Source organism: Kryptolebias marmoratus, linkage group LG21, assembly GCF_001649575.2.
Source record: "Kryptolebias marmoratus isolate JLee-2015 linkage group LG21, ASM164957v2, whole genome shotgun sequence".
In the NCBI taxonomy this organism is placed as follows: Eukaryota; Metazoa; Chordata; class Actinopteri; order Cyprinodontiformes; family Rivulidae; genus Kryptolebias; species Kryptolebias marmoratus.
The window spans coordinates 20,708,408-20,734,482 of NC_051450.1; the positions used below are offsets into that span (position 1 = coordinate 20,708,408).

Here is a 26,075-nt window from a genome sequence, read left to right on the forward strand (position 1 = left end):
GAGGTTAAGCATATAAGAGCATCAGGATCCCTTGATGCTCATAAGATGTAAGAATACTGTAGTGTTTTGCGCCTTTTCAAAATAAAGTGGAAATAAAATTAAGGAGATGCATTTTCATCTCATCTTCACAGAGAGCAACACCGAGCCAGGGCTGCTTCAAAAATAAATGAATCTCTAACAATGTTTTTGATGTCCTATATTTAAATTTGTACGGTTACTTACATTACTCCTACTTCCCCGGTCTCGGAACTAATCCGATTGAAATGGAAATGGGGTGCTGCGTTTTATGACAGAGTTTGCAGAGAGACAGAAAGACTGAACTCGAAGGTTTCAGTCCTGCTTCAGCAGAGCTGCAAACAGATTTTCAGAATCCCACGGCTCCGCGGTGTGGGTTATTAAGGATTACACAAACCACCTAAAGCTCTACAGTGAGCCGCTCTTTCATGCCGGACAGAATCTTCACATTTGAAAGGTTAATTAGGAACAAATTAGAAAATAATATTAAACTGTCAGATTTTTAAACACAAGCTTATATACAGTAATAGCCTGATTTGTTGTTTGTTTATTGTTTTGTTTTCCCCCTTTTACTTTTATTGGAAGTTCTCATTTTTGTTTAGAACAAGAATCTATGGGTTGTTTTCAGTGCATGCAAAATTAATTGTATAATTTGAGTTGTGCAATTATTATTTTTTATTATTAGATCATTAAAACATGATCACAGATGTTTTTTAACTATTATTAAAAATCTTCTTTTAAATGTACTGAAATAATAAAAAATATTGCACGTTTTTTTAAGAAGTTGCTATATTTAAAATACAAATCTTCTCTGCAGCAGGCACATGAATCCCACGTGCAGCTAATGTTAACGGCACATTCAAACTGGTATCTCCAAGCTTCCTGCTCTCAAGTCCTTATCTGTGGCAAACTCCCCCCCATTTTTCTTTTTTTTATCTTAAACAGGATTTAAAATCATCACTTACCAGCTCTCTTCTACAGCTGAACAGCCATTCCGGCGTGTGTTGTCTGTCATTGGGGTTGAAAATTGGGGAATGGGCTGGAAATTGGAACCATCGAGGATGCCATCCTGGAAAAAAGGAGGAAATCAAAGTTAAATGGGACCGTGCATGCCAAGAGAATGTTTAACCAAAGGGCAGAACGGAAGCTGGAGATAACAAAGAAGAGGAAAAAAAAGGCTTAATGTTGACTCTGTTTGGAGTTGTGTATACTTGTATGACTGTGTACTAACATTTAAAGATACACATGCCTTTTAAAATACATAAGCTTTTATTAACTGGTTTTGTTTTTTATATATTTGATGATGAGTAAAGTCAAGAATGCGAGCATCTGCAAAGGCATAAGTTTCTTTTAATGCCATTCAGGAATGTGAACATATATTACCGAGTGTGAGCATGTGCAGGTGTGTGTACAGATGATGATGGGCCTCACAAAGCCTCATCCCATAACGCAATGTCTCAAAAAAAACGTTTGAAGTGGTGCACCGCAAACAATTAATCTTGCGCCGGTGATTGTGCTGAGCGCCGGGTGATGCAGATCTCACATGACAAGTTCACATCAGAAAGGCAGGAATCCTGCCGCACCCAGAGCGCCGGTGGTTGGCTGACTGACGGGCAGACGAGAGCACATCAGAACGTTTCAAAAAGGAAAAAGCAGGTTCAAAAAGATTAAGAAAAGTCAGCTGTTATGTCCATTCGGAGGGGGGACAAAAAGAACTAATGTGTGATAATCAAAGGTGCTTTACACCAGATTAAAACAGAACAAAACATAAAAGAAAAGCAAACAAGGTCACACAATACAGCAATAAGTTGTAAAGGTTTTAATCATTGGTTCTGAAGGTCCTGAGGCAACTCAAGAGGGAAATATATAAATATATATACATCATAAAAACATTCATTTTAAAATGTAAAGCTTAGCAACAACAATTCACTAAACAGGAGGGAGAAAATTAAAGAAATGGAAATTAAAACTATTGTTTCTCTAAATCTAAATATTAGGACTACAATTACACAATTATTACAATTATAATTAGTAAATAAAGACTACGATAAGCAGGCTAAAATGAGTTTACTTTTAAAAACATGAAGCCTCTCAGTTGATCTCAGCTGGTTTAGTTTTAACTTTAGGTCCAATCAGGAGCCCACCTGAGGGACTTGGAGGGCTCAGAAGGTCTGATAAATAAGCAGGACTAAGACCATAAATAACCTTTAAAAAAAGAACCTTAAAATCAATGCAGAGGCTTTAAAATAGGTGGGATGTGAGCTCTTTTTGTGGACATTTTATATTTCTAAAGAAGGCTGTGAAACCATCTGATTATCTGATGTTTGATTAAACTCCTGTTTATCTCAACAGCTGTGAATCTTATTTTATCTGACAGCGGCCTTTCAGCTGACATCTAATCTTTGCGCCTCCTCCCCTGATGGAATCACGGATCCCCGTGCGAGTTAGCCCTAACAGACAAGCAGGAATGGAGCCCGTCTGGGATTATGTTTGTTCAGTTTAACTGAGCATTCATCCTCCCAGGTGTTTCTGCTGCCGGTGTGTGTGTGTGTGCACGAGCGAAAGGGAAGCCGACTGATCATGAGAGAAGAGACGGCGAGAGAGATGACAGGAGCGAGCTGGGAGCGCACTGAGAAGGAAACATGCAGCCAGCCGGCACATGTTGACTTCACTCTTCCAAGAAATGAGAAAGAAAAAGATAAGAATCTTGACGTACTTAAAAGGTACTCATTGCAAAATATGAAATCAAACATAAGAAAAGGTTAACCTGAACTACATCAAATGATGCATCTTGAAAGGGTTTTCTCCAATAGTTTATCAGATATATTGAATGCAACTCTGAAATGCGGGTCCGCACTCAGTGTAAACAAAGCATTTGACCAAATCCACCAAAAAGCACATGTTCATTGGGCTGGCTGTAGTCTGCATGGATAAACAAATATGACCTACGTTCAGTCACTTCGGCTGTTTCCGTAGGTAAACAAACAGACGTGGTCATAAATTTTACTTGCAAGTGTTTAATTTACGAACAAATTATTGATCAGTTTTAAAAAACTAAATGTGTGGGTTTTGCTTTATGATTTGGGGTTTTTTTTTTTGACTTTGCAATGAAAAAATTACTTCTAACAGCTAAAACACACAGTAATCTAGTAAAATTTGGTAAACCTGCAAAGCTGAAAAGAAAAAGGCTGAAATAAACATAAAGTTGTAAATTTTACACGTGGTGATGTCATGTGAACAGAATACCTTCCCTTAACTGAATCATTTGGTGCTTGTGCTTCATTTAATAATTCCCATCGCCAAGAAACACTTCAGAAAGAAAATCCACCCAGAAGCAAAGTTTTCTGCAAGCAAAAACTAGTTCAAAGACATTTTTTCTCCTCCCCACCCCTCCCTCATCCAATCCTCAACTTACTGTCCTGGCATCTAGTCAATTTCCAATTTGCAATGACTTTTACAAGATCTTTTTTCTTTTTTTTTTCAATTGGCTTTTTTTCAGCACTGAAGCCCCCTCAGGCCAGGAGGTCACCAAATTATTATGTGCAGAAAATGATAAGCATGTTTTAAAAGTGAAAATTAGCTTTAATTTGGGTGTTCTGCTGCTATCTCAGCATGAAATCACACAAAAAAAACATGACACGTTTTGCATTTTAGAAACAGTTTAGGTAAATTAATTCATTGTTAGTATAATTTCTACTGAATGTCATAATGTTGTTACCATTTAGGAAACGAGGTTAACTTTTTTAGGGTACATATTCTATAGTGTTTTACAAGAAAGTGTAAAATCATGAATCACTGAACAGACTTTACAGAAACTTCTAGAAAGTAATTACTGGATGTACATCTACAATCCGCCTAATTCAAGTTAACCACGGCTGTAACTCAATTAGTTTTACAGATATTGAGCTAAAATCTGCTGTGGTAGTAGCTGAGCATTATCCTTGCTACATAATTTGATGACAACACACATCACCTGTGCAAAATTAAACCCTGTTTGTTTGCAAAACATCTCATGAACTGCTGGACTAAATTTAACGAAACTCTTGGAAAGTAATCTTTGCAGCTAATCGACTTTAGCTAACACAAGAATGGGTAAAATGTCAGTGAATTTTACAGGTATTAAGCTAAAATCTAGTGTAGTCATTGCTGAGAGTAATTTACAACACAAAGTCCATAGATCACACAAAATCTCACAATTTCACACGAGGTCATGCATAATCTTATATTCAAAGTTTGACCAAAATGGCTGCAACTCTGGCACGAAAGAAAGCTTTAATTTAAGTTTCATTTACAGTGATGTAATAGAATCAAAACATCATAACCAGGCACCAAGAAGTATTCCAGTGGACCTTTGAGGGGAAATTATTCCTAGAAAGCTGCAATATGAGCAAATTGTTGCAAACGTCACATGTTCATGAAGCCCTGACAAACACCCAGCCTTCACCTCACACCCCGCAGCCCCTCACTTATATGTCAGAACCAATCTGAAGTCCAGGCCAGACACAAGAAATGGAAACGAATGTGCAAGCGTGTCCTTGGAGTAGCCAAAACAACTACAGCTCCAATTTCCTCCTTTGTCACTTTTGGGTATATTCATACGCTCAGCTGAGGCGTGAGCCCAGAACAGAACGTGCCGTCGAGCCTGACTGTAAGGTTGGCAGCTCTCCTGATGGTGTGCAAAGCTGACATCCAGTTTCCTGAGTGAAGTCATTTCCTGAACAGACGTTTCGAACAAACACAGGACTAATAACCAATGAGAGGGGAGGGAGGGGGTGTCTCAGCTGACGGCAAACATTCACCTTTAAATTTAATCTCATCTTCTCATCGTTGAGCACAGATAAAAGATTCAGAAGCCATGGTTAACTGGAAAAATATTATGATAAATGAGCTTTATTAGTATTTTCCCCCATTATTCATGACAATAACAATACAGTGTGTGTCTGGCTGCATTGAACAGCAAGGGTACTTATCATGGAAACAGTGCAATGATGGATGTGTTAAAGCAACTCAAACTTAATTTATCTGCATTACATGTTGTTTTGAATATTCCTCCATGTGCCCATCTTTAATGTACTATCAAGTGCAGAATTGCTTCAGTCTCCAAAGTCAGAGCGGCGGCAAGAAAGAGAGAGAGAGACTTTAAAACACTGTCTGTGAGAAATGCAAAATTTATGAATACCCCCCTCACATCTCAGCTTGATTTATGTGAAATAATAATACACTATTTAATGCTTAAACATAGCTAGGAGCGATCCCTGGCTATCAAGATGTACAATGGAGTAATGGGGCTGGGAGACAAATCACCTTGTGGACTTGTGATGCTTATTTAAAGGTGCTCAGGCAGATATATTAAACTATATGTAATTGTACACTAACTCTGTGCTGTAGGCAGAGGCGGCAAACACAGGAGGAGGCCAGTCATGATGCAGATGGAGTGCTGTAATCAATTTGACTCGAGCTTCCACGGCAAAGCAGAGGGAGAGGAAGGAGGACTCTTCAATCTGCCGCACCGTCGTCTGATTTGGGGTTTTTACTTTTGTTCATTTTCAACCTAAAGATTGATCAAACTTTTTAAAAGTTATCCCAAAAAAACAAAAACTTTGGGAGGACATTTTTAAATCGACTGCAGCTGAAGGGAAAAATGATGTTTTTGCCTGAGTTTGGAATGTTAGCAAAATATGTCATGAACCTGTGGACAAATTTGATTGAAAACTTTCAAAAAACTGATCATGGTTCAACTGAGTCAACTCAGTTGAAGATGGCCATCAAAGCAGTGCAAGTTTAAAAAACACCAATATGACTATAACTCAGTCAATTATACAGAAATTGAGCTCAAATTTGGTGTGATAGAAGCTTAGTATTGTCCCAAACACATATTTTGAACAAAACACATGCTACATGCTGGATTTCGATGAAACTCACATAAAGTATTTATTGGCTGCACATCTTCAAGTGATTACCGTTTATCTAATCCAATTCAAGATGCCCGCCACGGCTAATGGACTGTCGCAAACACAGAAACAGTTATAAACGTTTGTGTGGTAGTAGCTGAGAGTCATTCACAACACACACTCCAAGCTCTAACAGATCACGCAAGTTTACACGAGACATCCAACGAGATAGGACGCAACGTTAACCAGAATGGCTTCAACTTTGTCATTTTTCAACACGAGATGATCTTAATCTGAAACTCTGGCGGTGGGTGATATGCATTCCTTCATGCGGTGCAAGGCGTTTCATTTGAACAGCAAATGTGTTTGGGGAGATAATAAATAAAGTGGGATTACAAACTGGTTACAAGGTTAATTCTGAGTGTCAGCTTGAAGTTTCAGCACAAGCTGTGTCAGCTTTAAAGAAGACCAGCTTCAAACAGAGCCAGTGGTCACGCAGGCTGTGATTTACGAGTCACTGATTGCCCCATTTAATTAAAGTAAATGGCAAAGCCAAAGCTGAGCCAAATTGTCCCGATCTGATGAATTGGCCCCCGTTTTACCACCAAAAGCATGTAGGGTAAATAAACAGGGTAATTACAATGGTAAATGAAGCCTCTGTGAGCGAGCCGTGTGGGCTGTGGGTGGCTCGCCCAGGATGTGCTGAAGAAGTGAACAACAAGCATTCCTGTAACTTCCTTTTTATCATCTTACCTCTGTCTCTGAAAGAAATCCAGCCATGCCAACAAAAACATACCTGCAGATTGCACAAACACCCACTGGGTGCGCACAGATATGCAGCAACACACACAGAAAAACCCACAACTCTCCTCCCACCTCCATCCCTGCGCATTCATGTACAATTACAGTTACGGTGATCCACAGGTGTTGAATTCTTCTGGCAAGCCATAAAACATGATATGCATGATTTGTGCAGTCAGCCAGGTCTGTAATTTCATTCTCCTTTTCTTTCATTTTCCCTTCCTGGGCCACACGATCCATTTTCCTGCTTTATGAGAGTGCAGACACCCAGAGAGACTCTCAGGATGATTACATGCCCCCCGTGCCATGGGGGGTCTGAGGAGCCAACACGGCAGCATAAGAGCCGTGTCAAACCTGGGTGAAAACAGCGATTTGAATAAATCTGTGAATATTTAAACCGCTCGAGGAGGTGTGTTCCTCGATGTTAACAAAAGTGAAACTATTGACTTCCAGACCGACTATATTAGGTGCTTCTAATAGATATATTTAGATCTGTTTAAGAAATTCAAAAAAAAGGCTTAGGGGTGGGCAATGGGACAGTTTTAGATTGTGAAGGATTACAATGTGTTGACCGTCTCTTTCTGTTGTTGTTCTGTTTTGAGGTGTTTCCTCAACCAAATCACAGTTTTGGCAAGTCTGCTTAACGCCCACCCTATCGTCAATCAACCAATCCTAACAAACTACAGTCAGTGTCAAAGATTGAACTGGAGCAGGAAACTGAAACCAAAACATCCCAAAATAATCTGCACCATCGTTACTGAATGAGAAGATACAACAGTTATCACCCATCTGAGTGTCCAAAGGGAGAATCTCGCTTTAACTTTTATGCTTGTTAAAAAAACAACAACATCGACTGGTTGTACATTAGCTCAGTTTATAACCTGGCTAATAAAACTAACATCAGCTTATGAGGCTCTTAATGTTACTTGACTCTGTTGTTCTAGCTGACACAAATTAATAAATATAAACTAAATTACCTAAATTTTAATTTATTCTCAAATGCGATTCAATTAAAATTTCAGCTTTACCATCATGCATAAAAAGCTGGTTTAAAATCTGTTTTGAGTGCAGGAAAATGCTGACACTGATTTAAAATACAAAATAAAAAAAATAACAAATCGATAGTTTAAAATCAATGCAAAAATCTTGATAAAATTGTCATTTTACAGTAACAAAAACTGATATGATATTTTTGCCGTATCACCCACCCCTACAAAGACACATACCCAACAGGAGGGCTGTCACAGGAGCAGCAGTGATTTAAATCTGGACTCGTGCCCTCGTGGTTTGTGAGAGTCTGGCAAAATAACTTGTGCATACCTCATGTGGCTCGTGTATTTAAGGTGATATTCATAGATACAGTCAGTACTAGTGTCACAGTATGTCTGTTGGCAGGGCACTGCAATGTCCTCCAGGGGAAACTAAACAAACTCTTGCCTCCTACTTTCATAGCGAAGCCAAAAACTGATGAGGGTGAGAGGTAGTTCCTCTGCTGCTCACTCATCCAAACACACACACACAGACCATAAATTATATTTTTTACACATGCACACCTACAGCATAAACACCAAAAAAGGAAAACTATAAATTGAGTTTGTACATATTAAAACCGAGTCATTATTATAATCCAATCTGAGACTCACAAAGGCGCATTTCTAATATTACTGTGAGATTTACTGTGGCTTCCTGTTATTATATCTATGTAAATAATGGCCTCTCATGGATTTAGAAATGAGCTCAGTTAGTAAAAGTGTGTACGGAGATAAAAGAACACAAAAATAGAAAACTGCTAGATTCTGTTGCTTTTGCGAACCTGACAAATAAAAGAACTCATTCAGCATTATTAAATAATATTCAGTCATAAGCTGCAGCAATAATCCTGGTGTGTGATTGACATTTCATATCAGTGACAATACTCCAAATAATTAAAAACAGAAATCTTGAAAGGTAATGGCTTCTCAAATCCATTAAGTAGTTAAAGGTTATGAGAAGAAAAAAAAACAGAATTACTGCTCACAGCCAAACTCTTAATTAAATGACACTCGGTAATTTGTTTCTCAATCCCTTTCTGTCTATAAGCACAGCACAGGTTAAATGAATGGGCAATGAAACATGTGTGTCATTTACCGTCATTCTGAGGAGACAAAAACACCCCCCTCCCCCCAGTTTTCTGTCTATGTATGTATTAGTGCACATGCGAGTATGGGAGATTGGATAAGCAGACAGAATTGTTGGCAAATTGTTTGCTTAATTACTTTCCTTTTCTTCTGAGCACGCTTCCAAAGAGGGATGCTTCCCCCTCCTGGCTGCTGAAAGAAAAGTCAAAGCTTCTTCGCTCCCTGGTTCCTGCCCTCAGTGCCACTTTGGCCTCTGCAAGGATCAACCAGTTTAACTTCCCTGAAATCTATAAAAAGTTTAACTCCAGTGAAGTTTCAGATGCTTTATGATCCCCTGCTTGAATTATTGACAGGAAACCGGTCAAGGAAAAAGGCTTCGTAAAATAATCTGCTTCAGGGAGAAAACATATGAGCCAGAGGTTATAATCCCTGGTTTTATTCCGGATGATGAGCTGGAACATCTTTCTGTTTTCTCCATTACCTTATTGGTTCTTCACTATCAGCTGCCAGATAAAAACAAACAAAAAAAGAAGTATTAAGAAAAAGACATTTTAAGCCCAGTGGCCCTAACTTTGTCTTTTATTATATAAGAAAAAGTAAATTACTGTAGTTTACAGCAAGTTTGTCCTTGTTTAGGTAAAAGGTGCTGTTAGGGGTCACAATTATTCTAACATCTTAAACAATTTTGCAGAAAGTTGCATGAACTTATTTATTTATTTATTAAGCAAAATGCAAAAATTTCTTCACCTTTTCAATTCTGGTCAACCTTAAAACAAGAACTATGAACAAACTCTACTTGTGCAAATGTTATTCAAAGACAAATCATTGTAAAATAAAATAATAATAATAAATGTTGATTTTACGGTAAAAAACTGTCATGATAATGTTGTAAAACACAGTATTGACTCAACATTTCTAAAAACAATAAATCTTTCAGTTGAGAGCCATTCTTTGTTTACAGTAAACTATTTTCACCTTCATTAAAATCTAATGTTTTTCCTGTACATTTTACTAAAACTGAATATTTTAATAGTAATTTAGTGCCCGTTTGTTGTTGTTGTTGTTTTTACCAATTAAAACCATTTAAAAACAACAGTATATGCTTTCTTGATTTGTGGCAATGATATATTACAGTGATGTACTTGTTTGATTAAATGGTCCGTGCCATTTAATACATCTTTACTGTAATGTGTACAGATATATTTAACAGTGCGAGCACATATATTTGGCCTACTAGAATCATCATTGTTTGGATTATTTAACTTGAATTAAAGGTTGTTGGTTTTTTTCCATTGATGAAAAGCCCTTTAAAGTGAGTGAATAAATAAAAAATTATGTTTGTGAATCAATTCTTTGTCAGTAAGTGTTAGGGTGTAAGACCTGACTTCCTGCTTTGAATTTAGATCTTAACAACTGAAAAGTCATATCCTACCCTGATTATGCTCTGACTGAAATTTGTTTGTCTCGTCCACTTTTGGGCCCGTCAACACGCATTTTGTCGAAGTCCAGTCTGGTTTTTTGTGTTTGTTCTGCTTTTTTTCTTCTTCCATGGAGCTCATTGTGATTTAAAATGCGACGGATGGTGTGATCAGAGAGTGAAACAACTTGACCTTGGAATTCTGCTTGAATGGATTTGGATGGTTTCCTTGGCATCGTCATTATCCTGGGGTTGCATTTTCTCTTGCATCCACATCCTGGGAGGGTCCCTACAGTCCCGTGGACCTTGTACTTTTTAATAATATTGGCAGATGTGGTCAGAGGAACTTGAAGCTGCTTGGAGATGGTCTTGTGGCATGTTGTTCCCTCTAAATCTGCTGAATGTCTGACGAAAAAGCTTGAATGCACCTGTAATACTAATTTATGTTAACCATTATTATAATGCAAAGGGTACCACTAAATATGTTCATACCAACTAGCATTTCTTAGAAAAACAAACAACAAATCATTTCATATCACAATATTTTTGTTTATTCCATCACATACTAAAGGCATGCAGTTATTATATTAGACAATTGCTTTAAACAGAATCACTTTTCAAGAGAAATTATCACAGTTTTAATGAACTGTACTGCATCATAAGTCCAGAACCTAAAAGTTCTGACCCATCGAGCCCTTATTGAACCTAAATGAGAAACGGACAAAAGATGAGCTGAATTTCAGACGTCCACCTTGAACCAGGGTGCCTCTGGTCTCTAAAAACGAAGATAGAGAAGGTTGGAGGAGAAAACGAAGAGGAGGAGGACGAAGATGGGAGGGTGTGCTTGCGGAGGGGGGCTGGGAGAGGGAGGGGGGGGGGGTAAGAGCAGCAAGCCTAGCAGATCAAAGAAAATAACATGGGAGAGGATATGAGTGCTTTGAGAAGTAATATAGCCGAGATAGCATCTGTTTTCTGTAGCATGCAGGAGGCTTGAGACAAGCCCAGGAAAGAGACAACAGAGAGTGGGTGCACTTTAGCCGAGGATAAGACCAAACACAAATGGGTTATTAAGAAGCCCTCAATGTAATATCTGGCTGACATTAAAGTGTCTCTTTTGAAATGATCCACGGCTGGAGATAGAGGGGCTTTAGACGATACTGACAGTGATTAATAAATAATATGAGAGATGATTTTAAGGGCAGGGTGTTTATATGAGCTGATCCGTATTCTGTTTAAAAGGAGATTAAAGAAAGAAAAAATAAATGTCATCACTTGCACACCGCAGGAGAGCTTACCAAACCCCTGGGAGAACTTTTTGGAACAAAAAGTTTAGAGGTGAACCCTTCAGAAGACAACACTGACTGACTTTTGATGACATGCTTAATTATTGGCTGAAATGTGTTTAATGATGCACCGTATTGGTAAATACTTTTAAATTCTGTTTGAAAATCCGCTTATCCACGTTTGATGCCAAAGATTTATGTTAAGAAATGATGCCATTGTAGCCGTTTTGGTCAAATTAAAAAAAGAAAACATGATATGTAATCTCATATTATCCCAAGATGTGTGGTGAAACATTTTCAGGTATTATTAACGTACCAAATTTCAGCTCAATATGTGTAAAAATGACTGAATTATTTCAATTGTTGTGTTTTTTAAGGTCACTTGGCACGTGGCAGCCATCTTTAACTGTGGTGGCTTGTAGAGCTACATCCAGTTAACCTTTTCTGAAAGTTTCATTAAAGTCTGTTAGATGATTATTAAAATATTTTGCTAACAGATAGACATAACTGACTCCAATGGCAACATTTTAAACAACAATCTTGCTCAATCAGCTCATGCTCAGATCATCTATCTGGGATCAGTCTCAGCTACTAACACGACAATCTCTGAGTCAATATCTGCCTAACTGGTTGAGTTTTAGTCAGTTTTTTCTGGTTGACTCCAAAAGTAAATTAGTTGTAAATGCTCATTCAGTTGTTTCTTTAGAATCCATCCAGTGGTGTACAAGATATTTTGCTAACACTAGAACCAAATGAACACAGCATAAACACTTTCATTGGAGGGCAATCACGAAATGTGAAAAATATCCGTCAACCTTGAGTAAAAACGATGGTTAAAGGATGAGTAATGTCAGTTTGGAAAAATAAAAAAGTTAGTCTGAGGCTCTGTTCAGGCTTTTGTCTCCATTTTTTCATTTATGATGTAAAAAACAGTCAAACGTCTCTCTCTTATACAAGCCTCCTAAAAATCAAATAATGTCCTTCCTGATCCGCGCTGTGAGAGGCCAGAATTGGATCCAGATTTCCCTGGTTCAGATCTCTTCCTCCCTCTCTCTCTCTCTCTGTTTTGTTCCTCTTTGCTTTTCTCCATCTGCTTTATTTATTGCAGGTCCGGTAGCGTTCTGCAAAGCCATTACTGGCAAATATGTACCTTTTTGAATAATCAATAAATAATTATTTTATTATTTAAAAGGATGGTAAGGGGAAATGAAATGAGTTTTATTATATAAATCCATCACGTGTGATGTACGGGTGCACTTGTAAAGTTGGACGGGGGAGAAGGAGAAGTGGTCGGACGGGCCCGCTGAGCTCGTTCTACATGAGAGGTTGTAAATATGACAGTTGTGTCTCTTTGGGACTGTCAGCAGGAGTGCACGGGGCGTTGGGGGAAAGGGGATTGTAAATTCAGAGAGATTAATTAACCTATACATTTGCAACCCAGCCCTGCATCCTTTTTTTTTCTCCGTATACTGCTGCCCCTATACGATGAGAGGTGAGAGACCCGGCCGCAGCCCTGGAAGTCTCGACGGCTCATTCCAAATGAGTTATTAACAGAATTTTTTGAATAGATGGAAAAATTGTAGCCTGGCCATTTAGTGTCATAAAGGCTGGGTTGGCGAGGCGGCAGGGGCCTCCCAGGGACAGGAGGCAATACCATTACAATCAAATCTGAGATGGAAGAGGGATTGAGCTGTCCATTCTGAATTTTTATATTGTCGGAGGGCTGGGGAGGAAATAATGCCATCCTGGAGTGTATTAACCTCTGGCTGGGGAGAGAGGACAGGGGGAGTGTGGGAGTCAGAGCGAGAACGAAGGCAGGCCAAGGGAGCGATTTGAGATTGGACAGCGGGGAGAGAGCGGAGGGAGGAGGGGAACGAAGGGGCCAGACCGAGTTTCATGACTTATACTGGGAGAGCCAAAGAGGGAGAGAGGCAGGGATATGAGATGACCAAGAGACAGAGCGGGAACAGGGAACGCTGGGAAAGAAATAATACAATAAGGGGAGGTGGAATGGGAAGGAGGGCTTAGAAGGATGTGGAAGCAGGCAGAGGAAAGCAGATCGGGAAAAAAATAAAAGATTCAAGGTGAAAGAAGAAAGCTTGAAAGAACCATGGGAACGAAAGGAAAAGGAGAGCATTTAGGGTGGAGGGTTGACAGAAACAACTCGAAGAATTAGAAAACAGTACATGAGCTGGGAGGAGGAGAGACCTGCAGTTCTGTGTGAGAAACACTGCTTAGACCACACCAGTTCAGCTCCCACAATGAGTTAAATAACAAGACTAATAAGACACTGAACACAAACTTACAGTTATTTATACTCCTTCTGTAAAACTTGGGTCATCTTGACTGATCAACAGCAGGAAACAGGCGAGTTGTAATTGTGCGTTTGGACAATTACAGCTTTATAACTGTAAGTTCAATCCAATTTTTAACACATTCTTCATGTTTACAAAGTCCAGGTCCTAAAATATAATCTACATTTTGTGACAGAATAAAGAAATTAATGTATTTAGGTGCATAATGCAAAACCACAATCTACAGAAACTCAATAGTTGAGGAAAAACTGTGAAATATTAGCAACAAAACATAGCAGAATGACAACTTTTATTACTATACATGATACTGCAGAATGCTTGTTCATGCATCAACATGGAAATATTTTAGAGTTTTAACTTTTGTTCAAAGGGTACATTTTGGTTGCTTGAAAACACTTGTTGTATAATTGCATCCGTTCAAAATTAAAAAGAAAAATCTTTAGAGGTGGCTGGAACCACATGGGGGTGACCGTTCTGTTGGTAAAGTTTTGCAACTTGAAAGTATGTTTTTAATTGAAAGAAACTTGGTAAAGAAGAACTAACAATCTCTCTCTGTCTGTAGCCTTAGTGAAATATTTACACAGACACATCTTAACCAAACAGCTTTGGCACACATGAAATATTATACAGTTCAAACGACTGTTCCTAAAACATTTATATACTAGAAATGTAATTATTTTGTTGTTTTTATTGTATTTTATTATGAAGCACTTTGTGATTTCTATCAGTGGAAGGTGTTGTGTAAATCTGAAGAGCTGTACTCACTTCCAAAGTGAATTACTGCTGTTTTAAAACAACTCTAGTCGTCAAAGTTTTGTTTGTAAATTTGAAAATACTATCATTTAGACCATCCACATGCCCCCGTATTCACATTACACCAGTATTATGGCTGAAATGTTTTAAAATCCTAGCTGAAATTCATCCCAGGCTGCACCAGAAGTGCTACAGCTGCTGCTAAATGTGTTTGCAAATAACCACATAATTCAATGTAATGAACCACATATTGCAAAAAAAGACATGTAAAAGTCTATGAAATTAATCTAAAGCTGTTCAAAGAGCTACAGTATCTTACAGGTAGCTTATTTGTTTATAACTTTTCTACAGAACTCCACTTTAAAATGGCTGGAATATTCCTTTAAGAAAAAAAAACTAATTTGGGTGTCTCAGTAATGTCACTTTTTTTGCTAAAGGCATTAGGTTTTTTTTTAAATATATATTGTGTGAGACAAAGGGACCTGAGTTATTTTTGACAACATTGTTTGCAGCAAAATGCCACAGCAGGAAGCGGTCATGAAACCGGAATTCCCGCATCTACTTGTATTTATTTTGCCATGCAGACGGTGGGAGTGAAGGGAGCCAGACTCAGCAGGTCAACATGGACTCTTCCTCACAGGAGGTAAGTCCAAGAAAACCAGCCCTCCTCTTCAGCTTTCATTTAAAAGCAGTTTATTTAATGCATTTACTTCTTTTTCTGTGTTAAACTGGAACGTTCGGGTGCGTGGTTGTATAATTAAAGCCGAATTAACGAGTTTCACTGGTTGATTGAGCCCACCAATCCACTGCAGCGCGAGCGCGTCGCGGCGGACCAATAGCAGCGGAGTTCAGAGGTCACGGCGGAGCAAAGCGGAAGTCGTTGGCTGCTGCAGCCAGCGCTTGTTAGCCTTTAGCAGGCTAACCGGTTTCTCGTCGCGTTTTAGCTGCTTGTCACCGGAAAGTGAAAATATGACAGGCTTCGGACTGTGTGAAAGATGAAGGCAAGACGACCAGGGGAATGATTTTACCTCTGAAAAAAGGATAAAACAGGTTTAAAGAAACCCGGACGTGTTAAAAGGTAACAATCCTGCTGCTGCAGCTAACTTAAATGGCTAAGGAAGAGCATACATGTTGTTAATTGTTATTACTCTGCTAGCTTTTATTGCTTTGAATCCTTCATACATACCTCTAAATTGGTTGTCAGGTTTATTATATCATTATTTTTTTACAAAGCTAGCTGCTGTCACACTTCATGAATCACAAAGCAGTTTTTTCTTAAATAAATAAGTTCTGTAAGTTCTTAAAAAGTACATTCATCTCTGTTTTAGTGAATGTGACGCAGTAGTCTAGGTCGTAGATTATTATAGTTTGTTCAGCTCAAGGCTGGATCCCAGATATCTTATTGCAGTGTATTATTTATCAGATAAAGGTCAACTTGTTGATTAGTTCTACAATCATAATATAAGCTGACCACAGTCATTATCTTTAGATTTACTACAGGAAACAACATTGCTGTCCTACAGTCCAAAACAGAAATGTATATGTGCATCAAATCTTTTTGAGAAATACCTCAATATGTCTGCATTACATTACATAATCTCTTTCATTCAGAAATCAATGCAGTTACGACTTATGAGTTTTGGGGTTAAGTAGGACTGCAAAATCTTTAAATAAATAGGGTATTTTGTATTTTTTTCCTGTGTGTTTTCTTTACTTTATAACATAATATGTAAATGTGTAGTTATCATAAGAAAATACAAATATGGCAAAGCTTAATCACTCTAGAAAGTGACTATTGCAGATTTGCAGCTGTATGACAAAATAAAAGTATTGCAGTTTGTCTAAATTTACTTTTTGTTCTGTTAACTTGCAAAGTTAATTATAGCACAACACTGATTGAATTCAGTAGTTTATAGAGCCCTGTTTAATTCTCTTCTTTTAGTCCTAGTGTTTGACTTGCTTTCCTTTCTTTCCACCAGTTTCTTTTCTTTTTTCTATACTGATTTTCTTGTTGAAGGATCAATAAATCAGTTGCACTGTGTTATCTAAAACGTAATTCTTATACTGGACTTTGTCCTTGCTTTATGTTGATTCTGACTTGTTTTATTTTGTTTATGTATTTGAATATTAGTTTGTAGCTTTTTATGGTGTGCCATCTTAACATCTTTGCATTGGTTATCTCAAGAAACCTCCTGGTTAAATTAATTTTGCTGGTTAAAAAAAAATAAAGTTCTAGTCATAAGTTGGCATCAGCTCTTGTGTAGCACAAGGCATTTATTTATTTTCTATTTTTCTCATTATGCTATATGTATGCAGAGCTCACATGTTGCTTACTACCAACAAAGTTAGGTCTTGAACTTTAAATTCAATTTTTGAATTATTGTTTTTAAAAAGTAAACTGAATTATATCAAATTTCAATTCTTGTTTTTTGTAACTCCAAACACAGAAGTAATGACACGGCATGTTCAGTCAAATGTTCTCTGATCAGACATAAAACATTTTGATGGATGTTGATTCTCAAATATAGTTTAGCTCTTCATCTTACAAAACAATATTTTCTGTTCAGAACATTTCAGCATGAATTATCTTCATATTCAGATGCAGATTTCCTTTATTCGTTACCTTTTTGAAACCAGAAGAATAACCCTTTAAATAGTAGCATCTTTAACAGATGTCTTGTGTTTGTGTTTGTGCAGCTTCCAGCAGCCACAGACACGATGAGTGCCAAATATGGCCTGGGGGGCTACAACAATTCACGAAAGTATATTTCCATCTCCATCCCGTCGTCCACAGAGGTGATGTCCCCTCACATCAAGTCTGTGGAGGAACTAAGGGTTCTTGGAATCAACCTTAGCATCTTAAGTGCCCCTAAACAGTTCATCACCTGTGTAGCTGGAGTCTTCCTCTTTTATCTGATCTACGGATACTTGCAGGTAACAGAGGAGAGGCGAGGTGTTTGGAGAATGGCACACATACAGTAATATGTTTTAACGTAATTAAACTAACTGTAATTCATGCCGTCGTTTATTTTGCTCCTTTCTGTTTAATTTGTTGAAGAAAAACTCGACACGGAATAATTAAAACTACCTGAAAGAAGAAGGCGTGTTGTACAGTTCTGTATTTTTCACTGTTTATAGGAGTTAATATTTTCCGTGGAAGGATTCAAGCCTTTTGGTTGGTACCTCACTCTGGTCCAGTTTGGCTTTTACTCCATGTTTGGACTCGTGGAGCTACAGCTCACTCAAGACAAACGCAGAAGGTTGGGATTCTTCGCCCTTTCCCCTTTTTTTTTATAAACTTATACGATAGACGTTGCAGTTTATTTCTTCTCTTCTTCCTCAGGATACCAGGGAAGACCTATATGATCATAGCATTTTTAACAGTAGGCACTATGGGCCTGTCCAATACCTCTTTGGGATACTTGAACTACCCGACGCAGGTCATCTTCAAGTGCTGTAAACTCATCCCAGTCATGATTGGAGGAGTCTTTATACAAGGTTAGCTGGTTTTTGGTCAGTACTAACAGACTGATGCTGCCTTTTGGAGGATTTTTGTCTTTTTAGACAAACAGAAAAACATTTTTTCTGCATTGTATTTTATAATTGTGAGCATTTCTCTGTAATCATCTAGATTTATTATTATGAAACGGTGTTATCAGCTGCTTTAAATGCTTTAAAGTAGTGTTTATTTTTGTATTTCTATTTAGGGGTTTGTTATGTTTGTTACTGTGGAGTAGGATTTTCAGAATGGCTCAAACACAAATCATTAATCTAGGATAAGTAAAGTCCTATTTACTGTAATTACTGTAATTTATTCTAACATTTAGAAGGCAACTGTTCCAGTGTACATGTGAATTTAGATCTCATTTGTGTGCTTAGAAAATAGCTTTGTTTGAATGAGTAGGAATTTATAATAAGTAATTGAAGCTTCCTCTTAAGTTCCATCATTATTTTTAACGATTTAACACCCTTTTTAAATTATTTTTCAGTCGGCATAAAACAGTTTAACTATAATCAGTCAGGGAGACTTAAGAAGAGCAACACCTTGGTCATCATATGAATCTTCTGAAGCTTTGACCACCTTTCAACTTTCAGTCTATCCTTTTCATCCACCTGGTTCTGGTCATCAAACTTCTGGGTCCTGAGCCTCAGATGAGTTTAGTACTTCCCTCCTTTCTCGTTCCTTCACCTCTCTCTTTCGATGAGTAGATGTGAGGCAGTCCCTAAAGGGGCAGAGTGAAAAACATTTGTTCACTCAGAATGCAAAAAGGGAAGAAGGCTGGGTGGATGATGGGAGGGGGTTCAGGGCTGGATCTGATGTGAGGCCCTTCAAAGACGAGTGAGGGAATCAAAGCCGACCACAGCCAACCTGATGCTCCATCCTCCTGTCAACCTGAAGGCATCCATCCGTCAGTCTGGTTTCATCTTGTTGTTTTTCTCTCTTCCTTTCTCCTTTTAATACAGTTTTTTGTACATTGTGTTTTTGCATATCCTCAGAAAGTTTGAATTGTGAAGACGACTCTGCTGTAACTTTTATCACTTATTTTCCAGCTGGGTTTGTGAAAACTATAAATGAGTGATGAAGTGTTTCCCTCAGTTTTGTGCATCACGTTAATGGGTTGTTGCTTTGTGTTTAAGGTAAACGATATAATCTGATCGACGTGTCAGCTGCCCTCTGCATGAGTCTGGGACTCATCTGGTTTACTCTCGCTGACAGCAAAGTGGCTCCTAACTTCAACGTTACAGGTAATTCAGTCAGGATCCAACTGCAAAACTTGGTTTTCACAAAATTAATATATATTTATATAACTATTACATCAGTCTATCCAGGCCACACATGTTGGTGTGGTGTTGTCTCCAAACTGGATGTTTGTTTCTACCTGCTAAATGGTTTTAAAACAATTGAACTGCTGATTTTCTTTTTATTAAGCTTTATTTTACATCATGTCTGCTGTCACCATCAGTCCACCTTAGGTCAGTGGTTCCCAACCTTTGACCCTTAAAATAAAAGATCACAGAGACCTGTCACCCAAACTGTTGCTGTTAGAAGTTTACAAAATGCCATTAAGACCTTGTCAGCTATCATATAATTCTATATCATTTATGATTATTGTTCTTATCTCTCTAACGTTTCAACTTCATTGATTTTTGTTGTGGGCGTCTCCAACTCCTCTCAAGATTGTGAGAGTTGTATTTTGACACCTGGACATAAAACAGGCAGATGTTAAATAAATATTATTTAAAAACTGGCCCAAATCTGCCCTTTTTCATTTTAACTGTTTATTCCCGTAGAATAAATCATAAATGAGCGGGCAGCTACCAAGTTGGGTACAAAGTGCTGGAGGTGGGCAATAAAATAATGTTCATGCGCACAAAAAAGCTGCATTTTATTTTTTAAATGGCTGCAAATCGCAGCCACCCGGCTTGGTCGCAAACACTCAGAACTTAGTGAAACTACAAGCGAAAATTTGCAGATTTTCTCACAATATTGATTTAAGCTTGAATTGCCAACTTGTCTCCAACAGCTGCAGCCATCAGATATTACCTTCAGGTTGACACCGCGAGCGACAGAATTTAGTGAAAAGCACTGAAACGACACTGACTTTTACAGTATTTACATATCCGTCACAAAATGACTTGACCCTTGGGACCAAAAGATGCATTGTGTTGTTTTTCAGATCTAAAAGCAGGGATTGAAAGCTTTAAGAGGTTAAAAAGACATTTAATGAGTTAGAAACTGCAGCATTTTGTCATCTACACGAACCGTCTTTTGTAGTTTGCGTTTTTTAGGTCAAAATTACCTGAACACACAAAAAGCAAATAACTTTGTTGCCTGCAGTCCACATCGAGCTGTCAGCGTCTGCCATTTGACAACCTTCTTTTTAAAATGTGTGGGGTTTGAATGTGGATAAAAGCCTCTCTTGCTATTTTTGCTCATTTTATTCGTTAATCAGCTGACGGTGTGTTTGTGTTGCGTGCAGGTGTCATGCTCATCTCCCTGGCGCTGTGCGCAGATGCTGCCATTGGAAACGTGCAGGAGAAAGCCATGAAACTCTATAATGGCTCCAATTCTGAAATGGTAAAAATGTAACTGTTATAGGAGAACAAGTATAGATCTGTTGGCAGGTCACAGGTGGAGCCCTGCTTTGTGCGTCATTAGACATTTGGGCCCAGTGTTCTGGCTGCAGGATGATATTAATTTGAAATGTCACTAATTGGTTGTGTGGTTTTGTGTTGACAGGTGCTGTACTCATACTCTATTGGTTTTGTCTACATCCTGGCAGGCCTGCTCAGTGTGGGTGGACTGGGACCAGCAGTGGCTTTCTGCTCAGAGGTGAATGCGTTGAGTCCATATCCCTGTCATTTAATGTGACTCAGGATGTGTGCCGTGTATGCATTTAGTCTTTTTTTAGGATAGTAAATTAATGAATCCTTATCGGCATTATGATCTACTCCTTTCCAGCATCCTGTCAAAACATACGGTTATGCCTTCGTCTTCTCCCTGACGGGTTATTTTGGAATCTCTTTTGTGTTGGCCTTAATCAAGCTCTTTGGTGCCCTCGCTGCAGTGACAGGTAAATATATGACAGCACTGACACCAAATATATTTTAAACTGTCACAATAATTTGGATATACCCAGTTAAGGCCTTGAAATAAGTTTTTCTGAATTTAACTTTGGTTTAAATGTACAATAAAGGCTGAAGTTTAACAGTTTTTTTGTATTCAAGTATAGAAAAGTGCAGCAGACTTGTCCTGATGGTCCCGTTGAATGTTTTGCAGTGACCACCGGCAGAAAGGCCATGACGATAGTACTCTCCTTCATGTTCTTCTCTAAACCTTTCACTTTCCAGTAAGTACCGCCACCTTTTGACTTTAAGCACTTCTTCTTTGTTTAAAGTAAGCCCAGAGTATGCCCGCTGATCTCTCCTTTGTCAGATAAAAGTTGATTTGGACTCGCAGGCGTTCATCCCCTCAGTCCACAGTTGGACCTGTGTTTCTCTGCTGCCCCTTTTTGTCCTTCACTCTTTGCTCTGCTGCTGGTTTGGCCCCTTAACTTTGTGCTTCTGTCAGAGGGGACTCATTTTCTGCACACCCCTCTGACTTTGGTTTTCTGTGTAGGACTTTTGACATTTGGTGTGTGTGTGTGTCGTTTTGATAAAATAAACTTTAGTCTTTTATGACCAAATGCATCCTCCCTCCTTAACCGTGACTGCAGTTAGGATTAACAAAAAGATAAAAATCGTTTTTGCAAATATATTGACTATAGAGAACCTTTCTGCTAACCTTATCAATTATGTTTCTAAAACTATATGCAAATACTTTCCATTGAAAAAATATTCACACCCCTAAACTTTTTGCAGTTTGTCACATTACAACCACAAACTTTAAAGTGTTTTACTGGGATTTTATGTGATGAAACAAAACAAAGTAGTGCATAATTATGAATTGGAGTAAAAATTATATATGGTTTTAATTATTTTACATTTTCTAATTCATTTTTTTTTTTACAAATAAGTCTGAAAAGTTTGGCTCTGATTTGTATTCAGCCCCCTTTACTTCGATACTTGGAACTAAAATCCAGTAAAACCAATTAGTAAACAGAATCCATCTGTGTGGAGTTTAGCCTCGGTATGAATCCAGCTGTTCTGTGAAGGCCTTGGAGGTTTGTTACAGAACATTAGTGACCCGACAGAATCATGCAGACCAAAAAACACTGCATGATGCATGGGATAAAGTTGTTGAGAAGTAGAATTAGGTTCTAAAACAATATCCCAAGCTTTGAACATCTCAAGAAGAGCTGTTCAATCCATCATCTGAACATGAAAAGTGGACATCATAACTGCAAACCTAACAAGTCATACCCATCAACCTAAACTGACAGACGGCCAAAGAGCGCATTAATCTGAGAAGCAGCCAAGAAGCCCATGGTAACTCTGGAGGAGCTGCAGAGATCTGTCCACAAGACAACTGTTACTCATTCACGCCACAAATCTGGCCTTGACGGAAGAGTGGCAAGCAGAAGGTCGTTGTTGTGAAACATGGTGGTGGCAGCATCATGCTGTGGGCACAGGGAAGTGTAGGGCAATCCTGGAAGAAAACTTGTTGGAAGCTGTCAAAAAAAAAAAATTCCAGCAGGACAATGAGACAAAACATCCAACCAGAGATACGAGGGAATGATTTTGGTCAAAGCATGTTTGTGTGTTAGAAAAGCCCAAAGTCCAGACCTGAATCAAAAGGAGAAACTGAGGCAAGACTAGAAAACTGCTGTTCAGACTCTCCATCCAATCTGACTGAGCTTGAGCTATTGTGCCAAAAGGAATGGGCAGAAATTCAGTCTAGGTATGAGAAGCCCAGAAGACTTCCAGCAAACGGTGGTTTTATAAAGAAATGCATGCTACAATGTTTAGATTTTTACTTGTAAAAAAAAGGAAAACTTTAACTTTCCTTCCGCTTCATTATCATCCGCTGCTTTGTTAGTCTATCACATAAAATCTCAGTAAAAAAAACTTTGAAGTTTGTGTTTGTAACGTGAAAGATTCAAGCCTCTGTTTGATCCTAAAAGTGTTTTTCTCCTAAAACTTTTCCCATTTTGCTTCTTCCAGGTACATCTGGGGTGGCCTTCTGGTTCTCTTTGGTATCTTTTTGAATGTTTACAGCAAAAACAAAGACAAAATGAAGCTCCCCCCCATCAGGGACATGAGGAACTGGCTGCTGACGAGGAAGAAAGTCCGATTTCTTTCACAGGACGTGTAGCGTAGCAGAAACCCTGCACAGGCGGACTGCTCCGGTCCGCTTCAGGTGGAACATGGAGCCGTGCTGAAGCATGTGTATCACCACCAACACTGAGCCAAGGATGGGTTTACAGGGTTTGACCTCCAATCAGTCTTACAAACAGCTGGCGTGATTAAACTGTGGATCAGGGAGTTGCTGGGTCTCGTCTATATCTGCCCACACACTACTGGTTAGCTGAAAGCTCTGTATGAGCAGTGAACTGAAGGGGGGAGATGTTTTTTAAAGGGAATCGATTCCCTGTGGGGTTCTTGTAAAGCCCCCCCACAGAAACATTCCTTACATGGAGTTAAACATCTGAGTCTCTCTGAAGGGAAACCAGCTCCTTAGCCAACCAAATTGCGCAGTTTTGCACTGGAATTAACTCCCAACACTTGAACCCTTGAGTGTTTGGAAGAAAAATAAAATCTTAAAAGGAAGGAATACAGAGAAATGCATTAATGTGACTAAAATGATTGTCGCCCACCCTGTGAGGGGAAAATACATTTTGATAAAAAGCTTATTGGCCCCCGCATGTGCTAGAAAGACGGATGAAAATAGTGTTTTACATAATAATGGTCTTTATAAAAGTGTCTTTCAGAGTTTATTGGTAATTTAAAACATATATTGAAGTGTGGTCATGTGGTAAACATTTTAAGGAATACATAATCATTTGTTTCTCTGTACAGCAACTGCCATGATTTGTTAACCACATTTCTGGGTGAAAGGGTACATCTCTTTTTACAATAAAGTATGTATTTAGTAATTATGGTGATTTGTGTGTGTGTGTGTGTGTGTGTGTTAGCGTGGTTTGTCAGGCAACTCTTACTCGCTCCCCGTGCACCGCTTCAAAGAGGAGCTGAAATGTTGCCAAAATCTGTGTGTGTGTGTGTGTGTTTATCCATCTACTGGCCTTAGGCGTGTTTGATTAGAAGGTCTGAAAAAAAAACGGCAGGAAATAAACAGCAGCCTTTACTGGATGGAAGCTCCTCTATTAATTTGGAGTCATATTTCGCAGGTGTGTCAGTCATTAATGCTTATTAATGCTGTTTCCTCTCCAAAACATCACAATTTTATTATCACCAGCGGATGATCATGTTTTTATTGTGTCCTAAAAAACATGAAAATGTCTGTAATTCAGTTAATTTCACAGATTTTGAGCTGGTAGTAGCTGAGGCTGATCCCAAACAGTTTGACCAAAACGCTTCAACTTTCATTGAGTTTAAAACTCTGGGATGAAAGATGCGGGCGACATGCATTCCTTCAAGAAATGCTAGGTTTTTCATATTTATCTAGAAATATATTGCAAATGTCTTCTTGTATTGAGTTTTTTTTTTTCCAAAGCCAGAATAGGTAAGAGAACTCCTTTACAGAAGCCCTTAAAGTGTTATATTTTATCAGTCTAATAGATGGAAGTCATGTTGAAAGTAGTGTTCGAAAGGCTTTGTGTCCATTTTCACCACCGTGCTGTGAAATGACAAAGACTTGCCAACACAGCAGGAGACCAGCTGAAAGCGCCTCTCTGTGATCCTAATAGAGGCCTAGAAATTACAGTCTGACTTCCAGGCGGGAAACCTGATGCTGAGCCAATTAGTAATTTGGTATTTCATAAAACTTGGCAGCTTATGTGTGATGAAAAACCGACAGAGATCTCTCCTTCAGGGAACCTTTGGCGCAGACACAACTGCTAAGTTTTCTTTCGTGGCGAAGTGTTAAAGCCCAGACTGGGAGGACGGAACCGGACTGGAAACGGAAAACGCCGTGTGCGCTTGTAGAGCACAAAACAGAAAGATTTTCTTCAAGATGCCTTTTCCTGTGCTAAACTACTGTTTGTGTGATTGATGAGCAGAGAAACAGTCCATTAGAGGTTGGGAGGTCATACTGCAGCACTAAAAACATTAGTTTGCCATTACACACATTTGATGTGCAGCGTACAATACTGCTTCATCGCTATGGGAGCAGCTATTCTCTTTCAGCTCCCTGAAAGGTCATTATGGGATGGGAAAGCCCAGTTGACCCAAGGCAAAGTACATCATTTATCTTTTGCACCAGGAGAACACACCTAACAAAGCAGACTGACCCCAGTTAGAACACCGAGGATTTCGGCCATTTTTCAAAGCCACAAAGTAATTTACCGTACGCTGAAGTTGGCTGTTTTTTATCGAGACAAACTTCTTTTTTTTTTCCTTCAGTTTTCTTTCTTTGTCTTTATCGAAGCTCTGAGGTAAAAAATGTTCCCTTTTCCATTCAGGATTTAAGAAACTTGCAAATTTACCACTGATTTATGCTTCTCCAAATTCAGGTAGGCCATCACCTGGGGCTGTGCTTTTATTATTTAATTTTCTTTTACATTGTTCTGTTTTTTCCTCTTACCCATCTTTCTCTTCTTACCTAAACCCCCACCTGGTCTACAGCTCTGCTCCAAACTAATAAATAACTGTGGAGGTGGCCGGAGCTCATCATTCCAGCAAATAGGCTGCTATATAATATAAAGTCTACTTTGGATAGGTTGCCATATAACGTGGTCAGACCTTAGACATCTGCAGCACATTCATTACACGTGCAATCGGTGTAATTGAGGGACACTTTCATTGTTTTTCTAGAGAGCAAATATAAGGACTTTTGTTCACACTGGTGCACAAAACTTTGAATTTTAAATCTAAATGTCATCATTAAACCTGAGGAAATTACAACTTTAATTTAGAAGTTAAGA

The 26,075-nt window shown here is 38.6% G+C and overlaps 1 protein-coding gene across 2 annotated transcripts; it reads left to right on the forward strand.

Annotated features, from left to right (window-relative positions):
• The first annotated feature begins 15,124 nt into the window (after window positions 1-15,124).
• On the forward strand, window positions 15,125-24,128 carry slc35b3 (solute carrier family 35 member B3). Of its 2 annotated transcripts, none has more exons than XM_025008974.1 (10): window positions 15,125-15,235; window positions 17,290-17,526; window positions 17,731-17,852; window positions 17,936-18,090; window positions 19,231-19,338; window positions 20,574-20,671; window positions 20,834-20,926; window positions 21,056-21,167; window positions 21,374-21,443; window positions 23,197-24,128. In XM_025008974.1, the coding sequence occupies exons 1-10, from the start codon at window positions 15,215-15,217 to the stop codon at window positions 23,345-23,347; spliced, it is 1,167 nt and encodes a 388-aa protein (XP_024864742.1). In that variant the 5' UTR covers window positions 15,125-15,214; the 3' UTR covers window positions 23,348-24,128. The 2 variants fall into 2 exon arrangements, with proteins under 2 accessions (XP_024864742.1, XP_017285313.1); XM_017429824.3 differs by lacking the exon at window positions 15,125-15,235 and adding an exon at window positions 15,449-15,670.
• The last annotated feature ends 1,947 nt before the right edge of the window (window positions 24,129-26,075 follow it).